Source organism: Lichenostomus cassidix, chromosome 21 (genome assembly GCF_008360975.1).
Source record: "Lichenostomus cassidix isolate B80296 chromosome 21, HeHo_3.0, whole genome shotgun sequence".
NCBI lineage: Eukaryota > Metazoa > Chordata > Aves > Passeriformes > Meliphagidae > Lichenostomus > Lichenostomus cassidix.
In genome coordinates, this window is record NC_139501.1 from 5,205,084 (window position 1) to 5,213,298 (window position 8,215).

The 8,215-nt window shown below is 52.6% G+C and overlaps 1 protein-coding gene across 1 annotated transcript; it reads left to right on the forward strand.

The window, feature by feature from the left end:
• The first annotated feature begins 1,841 nt into the window (after nt 1-1,841).
• SRM (spermidine synthase) lies at nt 1,842-7,889 on the forward strand. Its single transcript, XM_085079871.1, has 8 exons — nt 1,842-2,120; nt 2,248-2,368; nt 2,552-2,644; nt 3,799-3,952; nt 4,668-4,751; nt 5,045-5,190; nt 6,037-6,159; nt 6,722-7,889. The coding sequence occupies exons 1-8, from the start codon at nt 1,975-1,977 to the stop codon at nt 6,737-6,739; spliced, it is 885 nt and encodes a 294-aa protein (XP_084935997.1). The 5' UTR covers nt 1,842-1,974; the 3' UTR covers nt 6,740-7,889.
• The last annotated feature ends 326 nt before the right edge of the window (nt 7,890-8,215 follow it).

Below are 8,215 nucleotides of genomic sequence, written 5' to 3' on the forward strand. Positions count from 1 at the left end.
TATAGGAGACCAATGGTTTCACCACTAAGTTACAGAGTGAAAGTAATAGGCAGAAGGGAAAAACATGGATTGGCAGTGTTGTCGTGAGGAAAGGTAAAGGGTTCTGTGCTGTAGCTGAATCTCTACAGCTAAACTAACATCTCCAAGTTTTAAATAGCCACAGTGAGTTATCCTTAAGTCTTTGTAGAGTGTCAGAAACAGTATCATCAGTATTTGATGGGTCAGTGACTTATTCTAATGTAGACCTCTGACAGGTAATGCTGCTGTGGAGAGGTAGGGGACATGACATTTTAACAGGGCTTTATTTTCAAAGACTACGAGGAGGCTTGAGATTTAGTTTGTTTTCACTCCCTGTTCCTGGGAAATAGGGAGTGGAAGGAACAGAAGAGGGGTTTTCCTCCTTAGGTATCTTCGTGTGAACAGTGCCAACTAAGCAGCATTGTAATGGTAGAACAGAGTCTCTGCTTATAAAATCTGCTTGCATGGCTCAATGTTGGAGAATGTTTTTGTAAAGAGGCAGTTAAATAGCAATTGTCTCCAAGTGCATTTGCAGGGGCTGCCAATTCCTTCCTTGTCAGCTTTACCAGTTCTTATTTCTTTAACTTGAAGAACTAGTAAGTTAGCAAAAGCTCCATTGGCCCCGGGGATATTAAAATCTCTGTGGTTTAAATCCTCTGCTTAAAATTCCAAGCCAGGTGACATTTCAAGGATGATCCTAATTTTAATCCTTTTCTGTTTTCCCTTTATGAGTTGCCATAGGTTTTTAAAATGTTGTTAATGGAAGTGACTAGCAACTACACATGTTTTATTCACTTGGTTGTGCTCGTGAAGTAGCACTGGAGTCCCCTACTGTGAGGTTGTTTCACTGTTGTGTAGCAGTTGTTGGAGATCTTTGGTTGGAGAACCATTCTCAGTGTAACTTTGGTGCATTTCTCCTAAAGTCTGCTTGGCACAGCACACACCACATTCTGTCACACTGCTGAGTCCTCACCTGGGCCCACCAGCACTAGAACTGAGTGCTTTTGTGACATCCACAGAAGCACAGGAGGGGTGAGGTTGGTAGGGACCACAGTGGGTCATCTGGTCCAATCTCCCTGCCAAAGCAGGGTCATCCTAGAGCACATGGCACAGGATTGTGTCCAGATGGGTCTGGAATGTGTCCAGGGAGAAAGACTCCACACTGTCAGGGCAATCCATTCCAGTCCTCTGTCACCTGCACAGGAAAGTTCTGCCTAAGTCCAGGTGGGACTTCTGCCCATTGCCTGGTGTCCCAGTGCTTGGCACCACTAAGCAGAGCCTGGTTCTCTTTTCTTAGCATTCCCCCTTCAGATATTTACACCCATTAACGAGATCACCTCTTACCCATCTCTTCTCAAGCCACAACAGGCCCAACAGCCTCAGCCTTTCCTGAGAGATGCTCCCCCAGTCATCCTCGTGCAATCTCACACCATCCCTCCTCATCCCACCACAACCACCCCAATCCGCCTTCCCGTTTCCCCGGAGCCGGTCCCCTGTGCCGTGCGGGGCTGTGCCGTGCGGGGCGCTCGGTGCCCCGGAGCCCAGGCTGTGGCTGTGGCTGAGGCTGTGGCTGTGGCTGTGGCTGTGGCTGTGGCTGTGGCTGTGGCTGTGGCTGTGGCTGTGGCTGTGGCTGTGCTGCGATGCTGTGCTGTGCTGCGGTACGGTACGGCACGGCTCGGCTCTACTCGGCTCGGCTCGGGCGCGCCCTTCCTCCGTGGCGGCGCAGCTCCGCCCCCAGCGGCACCACGTGCTCTGACGTCACGGGCGGCGCGGGCCAATGGCGTTGCTCGCGGGCGGGGCGGGGCTGTGCGCGCGGGGCTGTGCGCGCGGCTCCCGCGCCGGCGGGGTCAGGCGGCGGGGCGGCGGGAGAGCGGCGGGAGAGAGCAGCGCCGGCGGGCCGGGAGCGGCTGCTGCTGCTGCTGCTGCTGCTGCTGCTGCTGCTCCGCTCGCTGCGGCATGGAGCGCGGCGCCAGGGCGCTGATCCACGAGGGCTGGTTCCGCGAGACGTGCCGCCTGTGGCCCGGGCAGGCCATGTCGCTGCAGGTGGAGGAGCTGCTGCACCACCAGCGCTCCCGCTACCAGGAGATCCTCGTCTTCCGCAGGTGCGGCGGGCGGGCCGGGGCGGCGGGGGGCGGCGGGGCCGGGCAGCGCCATGCGGTGGCGGCGCGGGGCGAGGGGCGGGGGAGCGCGGCCCCAGGCCGGCTCCAAGCCCGCTTCCCCTCTGCCCAGCACCACGTACGGCAACGTGCTGGTCCTGGACGGGGTGATCCAGTGCACGGAGCGGGACGAGTTCTCCTACCAGGAAATGATCGCCAACCTGCCCCTCTGCAGCCACCCCGACCCCCGCAAGGTGAGTCGCTCCGGCCCGGCCCGGGGTGTGCAGACCCTGCAGGGCCTGCCGGGCGAGCGGGGCGAGCGGGCTGGCAGCCTCGTGGGCCCCGCGGCTATCCCGGGCAGCTCGGCCCGCAGCCATCGCCCGGCGGAACTCGCCCCAGCAGCCCCGCTGACAGCCCCTTGCCCTCTTCCCCGCCAGGTGCTCATCATCGGCGGCGGCGACGGGGGAGTGCTGCGGGAGGTGGTCAAACACCCCACCGTGGAGTCCGTGGTGCAGTGCGAGATCGATGAGGTGCGTGGGGCTCCCCGCGCGGAGGGAGGGCTGGGTGGGCTCCGGCAGAACCAGCCCGACCGCTCAGCATCCCCCGGAGCTGCGGTTCACCTGCTGTCTCCCGCCAGCACCGGGCGCGTTTGCTGCTGGCGCTGCTGGCGTGACAATGACAGCGCCATCTCTTTGCCTTAGAAGTCATCTACGTGGCAGCTGGCTGCCTCTTGCATGTGATTTCTTTCACACACACACGATTGAGGCCCTTCCAGGCGGTCGTGGGCCAAGCACGGGATCTGGAGGAGTGCCCTGCCTTTGTGGAGGTGCTGCATTTCCCTCTGCCTCGCTGCTGATCGCTGTACTGCTCCTGGATGGCTGCTCTGTTGAGCAATCTCTTGCAGCCAAAAGCAGGAAATAAGCAGTGAGGGTTTGTTTCTGTGATAGATGGACTAGTCCTCCTCTCAGCCACTTGGTTCTGATGTTTGACTTTCTGAGAAAGTTTTGCTGAGAGCCAAGCTCTGTTAAGAATGGAATCACATGGGAGGCTGTGTGCTCTGTCTGCCAGCTAAGTAGGCAAACGTGCCTGGTTTTGAGCAAGCACTGCCTGACACCAGCATGTTTTTTTGTTTCTGCCAGCTGTGAGAAGCTGGTAGTGTTCAGTACAATTGCTGGGCCTGGGGCAGTGGCTGTCTAGCAATTTTAGAGAGAAAACTGTATCTTCTAGGGTGACTGATACAATGGTTATGGTGCACAGATGGGGATATTTCTCATCTTGCATTCAGAAACCCGCTGGCATAGTTTTACTTAGAAAGAAAAATAAATTGATTTAGCTGAGATCACCTATGCAAGTGATGTCCTGTAGGGAGAAGGAGCACAGAGCAGCCTGACCTCTAATCATATTTGCTGAGTTCCTCAGGGAGCTTTTGAAGCTCCAGGTTTTTGTTGAGTTTGGCATGGAGAGACCAGCAGTGTCACTGAACCCTGAGGCTCCAGGGAAAGGGCTGAGTGTAGCTTGCTGGCTGAAGATGCTGGCAGCTCCTGTGGATTTCACTGGCAAGTCAGATTTGTGCTGAAGGTATGGAAGGAAATGACTCACTATTCTGTTCTTCCAGTTGCAACTGCACCGTAGAGAAGCAGCTTCTTGTAAGCCCCTCTGACTCACTTGTGCTATCTTTTTGCAGGATGTGATCCAGGTGTCTAAAAAATACCTCCCAGGGATGGCAGTGGGGTATTCCAGTGCTAAGCTGACCTTGCATGTAGGAGATGGTTTTGAGTTCATGAAGCAAAATCAAGAAGCCTTTGATGTGATTATCACAGACTCATCTGACCCCATGGGTAAGAATCCTGGCCATAAAAGGGCACTGCTTTCCACACATCACCTCTGTTCTTTTTCTTCTGCCCACCTCTTGGAAGTCATGCCAGCCTGCTCAGGATCCTTTCAAGTGAAAAATCTGTTCTTGACTTGGTTCTTTGAGGAGGGAAGTGGAAGGATGGAAACCATAAAATTATATTAGCAGGCCTTCAAGCCATCTGTTATGTTTCTCTCCTCAAAAATTCAACTCCAGCAGGTATTTCTCCTGGCAGAGTTGTTTCCTGACTCCAGCAATGCCATGGAGATACAGCTCCATGCTGGCAAGGGCAGCTTTGCACCCAGGCCTGCTGACAGAGCAGTGCCTCACTCACTGCTGGTGCATTTTTTCTGCTCTGAAGATGGCTGTGGTGAAGCTGCTGTATTTCTGAAGGGGAAAACTGAGGTACAGAGGGACTAAATGGAGATATGACACCTCATTTTAGGAGCCCAACAAGTGCCTGAGTCACCTTCAGTCTTGCTCTAGTCCACACATAGAGAGGCATCTCTAAAAGGCAGTTTGGAGCAGGAGTTCTGATTAAAAAATGCTCTGTGAAGCAAGAGGCAGCTGCTAGGACTTTGTTTGGTAGAGGACCTGGGTTTGCTATTTAGCAAAGCTTAAATCATGGCTGTTTTGCCCTGCTAGATGCAGGCTGGGGTTCACCCAGGGTCAAAACTTTTCTTTACTCACCTCTCTCCCAGGTCCTGCAGAAAGTTTGTTCAAAGAATCTTACTACCAGCTGATGAAGACAGCCCTGAGAGAAGATGGGATTCTGTGCTGCCAAGGTGAGGGTGCTGCCCCTGGGCAGAGGCTGATGCCAAGTGTGAAGCACAGAGGGGACTCTTCTTGGGGAGATGTGATGCAGGGAATAAAACAATCATCTCCCAGGTAAAGCAGTGGTTTTGATCTGTGTCAGCTCACTAATTGCTGGCCTGGGCTTAGCAAAACTGGCATGAGGGTTTTGTGTTTGACACCACATGAGCTGCACAGGTTGAGACAGAGCCACTGTGAGCCTGGCCCAGTTCTGTGCAGAGGAGAAGGGCAGCTCTCAGCTCCTGGATTTCCCTTCTCCCTGCAGGTGAGTGCCAGTGGCTGCACCTGGATCTCATTAAGGAGATGCGTCAGTTCTGCAAGTCTCTGTTCCCAGTGGTGGAATATGCCTATTGCACCATCCCCACCTACCCCAGTGGGCAGATTGGCTTCATGCTCTGCAGCAAGAACCCGGTGAGTCTCAGGCACCTCAAGTGCTCTTTTCCATTCCCTAGAAGCACCTGCAGACAGCCTGAGGCTGTGCCTTGCTGTGGCACTGAGCTCTGCCAGCTGTGGGGCCTCAGGATTCTTGATGGGTGTTGGATCTGCCAGCCCAGAGCCCCAGAGCTGCAATACAGCCTGCTCAGTGCTGAGTGAAGTGCAGAACTGACTAGTTGCTGTAGAAATGGTCATAATTATCTGTCTAGTGCAAAAAACTCAGAAGGGAGGAAGGCACTAGCAATTTCCAGAGCACATCAAGGCTTTGGCTTATTGATGCTGACTGTTAGAAAGTGCTGAGAATCAGCCTGTGGCTGGTGATCATCTGCTCACAGAGGCCTCCAAGGAGAGCTGGTGTTAGGATGTGGGCTGGTAACTCTGTCAGACCACTGAAGTTTGCTGTTTCCCCAGTCTGCTTCATTGTGACTGTCAGATGGGTTTGGGGTGCCAGCATTGATTAATTGGGGTGCTGGCAGCATGCTCTGCTCCAAACTCAACACAAACATGGATCCTCCTTTCAAGAGCAGAGCCTTGCTGCTTGGATGCTCAGGCACTGTCCCAGCCTCATCTGGCCCATGGCTCATGCAGTGTGACCTCATGCACTGCCATCTGTGCACAAGAGCTGCTCACAGGAGCTCCAGAGCATAACCCAGCCCTTGGCACTGGGGCTGCACAGAACCTTTGACCTCATGCTGGAACAGAAAGTTACTTGTTTTCCTGTGAATCCTCTCAGTTCTCTGCCACACGTCAGGGTGCCTGCCTGTCACACAGCCTTGGGCTCCTGTCACAGATTCTCAGAGCTACCTGGCTTTGTTTTCACAGAACACAAATTTCCGGGAGCCTGTGCAGCAGCTCTCCCAGCAGCAAGTAGAGGAGAGGAATCTGAAATACTACAACTCTGATGTTCACCGAGCAGCATTCGTTCTGCCAGAGTTTGCACGGAAGGTAAGCCAGGTTGGGCCACAGCTCCTGCCTCAAGCATGAGTGGGAGTAGACAGGACTGAGGGTTTCCTGCAGCCCCAGAGACTTCTGTGGGCAAGTCAGAGCAGGACAGAGATTTGTATGACAGAGCAGAGTATGAGTCAGTCAGGGAAGACTGGAGTTCATTTAGGAGCTGTGCTCTGGGCTGATGTCCTGTGCCTTGATGACAGATCACTCCTTCACCTCCCAAAGCCAGGCCCAACAGCCTGCAGAACTGGTGTTTCCCACTAAAAAGCTCCAAAAGTCTGAGATAAGATGTGGTTGTGGTTTCTAGCGCAGACCAGAGGGTAAAGAAAGGATGCTCCAGCACAGTTCAATCTATGCTTCTTGAAGGATAGTCTGCATTTCTGCATTATTCCATCATCTCCCCACTGGGCTGCAACTGCAGGTTCCAGAAAAAACCTCCTTAGAGTGTCATAGGGATGAAGGCAAACGCCATAACTGTTGCAGAGGTGATTCATGTTTCTGCTGGGGACTGGTAGAGCTCTGGCAGCTCCATCCTGACACTTTCTTTGGCTCTCTGCAGGCCCTGAGTGATGTGTGAGACTGAAAAGCTGCTTCCTTCCTTCAAGTTGGACCCTGAGATCGTCAGTGGTGTGGTTGGGACCTTCTCAGCAGACTGTGGATTTGCTCTCCACTGTGTGGGATTGTTTAACCCTTGGCCAGCCAACATTCCCTCTGATGTGTTAAACATGATGGGGCATAAGCCAGATCAGACTATTGAACAGGTCCAGTGACTTATTGCGTGAGGTCAAAACTGTTCTTTCCAGTGCTGGAAACGTAAGATGTCTTTTTCCTTCCTCCCCTCCCTGCAGCCATTCTAAATTCTCCCATCCCAACCATTCCTCCTACCCCTGACTGACCTGATATATTTATAACTGACACATATTTCTGTCTGGTGGTCTGGGAAGAGTCCAGAGGGTTCCTGACTCAGCCTTAAGCACAGAGAGAGAGCTTTGTGCTCAGCTAGCTCACTCTCTCCCTGTGGAGCTCTCTGCTGCTGAGACATTCTGACTGGTGACAGGTCTGAGCCTTTTTGTGTCCCACTGCCCTGCTGTGACTCTGCCCTGCTCTGCAGCACAGCTGGAGAAGTCACAGTGCAAACTGTTGCCATTCACAGTAGGTCTCCCTCCAACCCTGATGGAGTAGCAGTATTAAACACCAGCCAGGCAGGCTGGCAGCAGTCTTGTGGCTTTTTTTTTTTTTTTTTCCTGATTGTTAATTTTTTTTTTAATTGGTTAGAAACAGAAGTGCTGAGGTACCAACAGGCTGACTCCTGTCCTTACCTCTGCCCTCAGAGTGGTTCCAGAGAATGTTTATCAATATGGTGATAGGCGCTTTATATATATATATATAAAAATATAAATATATATGTATAAAAAACAAACCTTAGCTCCATTGCCTGCTGTTCAGTAGTGATGTTGGGGAGTCAGTTGTGCTGACAAAATCTCTCATCTCAGTCATGCTGAGGTGCCTCAGGCCTGGGTATTTGCAAATCCTTAGGAGACATCATTATTCCTAATGCTGCCTCCAGATGCATAAGTTGTTTTTCATTGTACTCTGTAAGATGGATCTGCCTCCACTTCTTCACTTCTGTTTGAAGACTCCACACCCCAGCACAGTGGGGATCAACCAGCACTGTGCCATTGTCACTCCCTTGCACTCGATTAAACACTTGGCTCTGGTTAAGGTGACAGCAGTGTGGGTCAGAGTTCTTTGGGGAGAGTGGGGAGGGAAAACAGACATGCTGAAGGTTTGCTGTGCTTCCAGCTGCACTCTGGTTGGTCTGACTGCCTCTCTCACTTTTGGGATGACAAGTTCCCATCAAAAGTAAGCTCTGAAGAGTGATGCCATTGCAATTGCAACATACAATACATGTTTTGTATTTTAGCTTAGCTGTCCAATAGCTCCTCTGTGCTGCAGACTCACTACCTGCTGTCCAAGCTATTCTCCAGTCCAAATGGTGCCTCTGGTACAGTTTTCCAGGTGGTTTCCCAGCTGCCCATCTCCATGGTGGTGG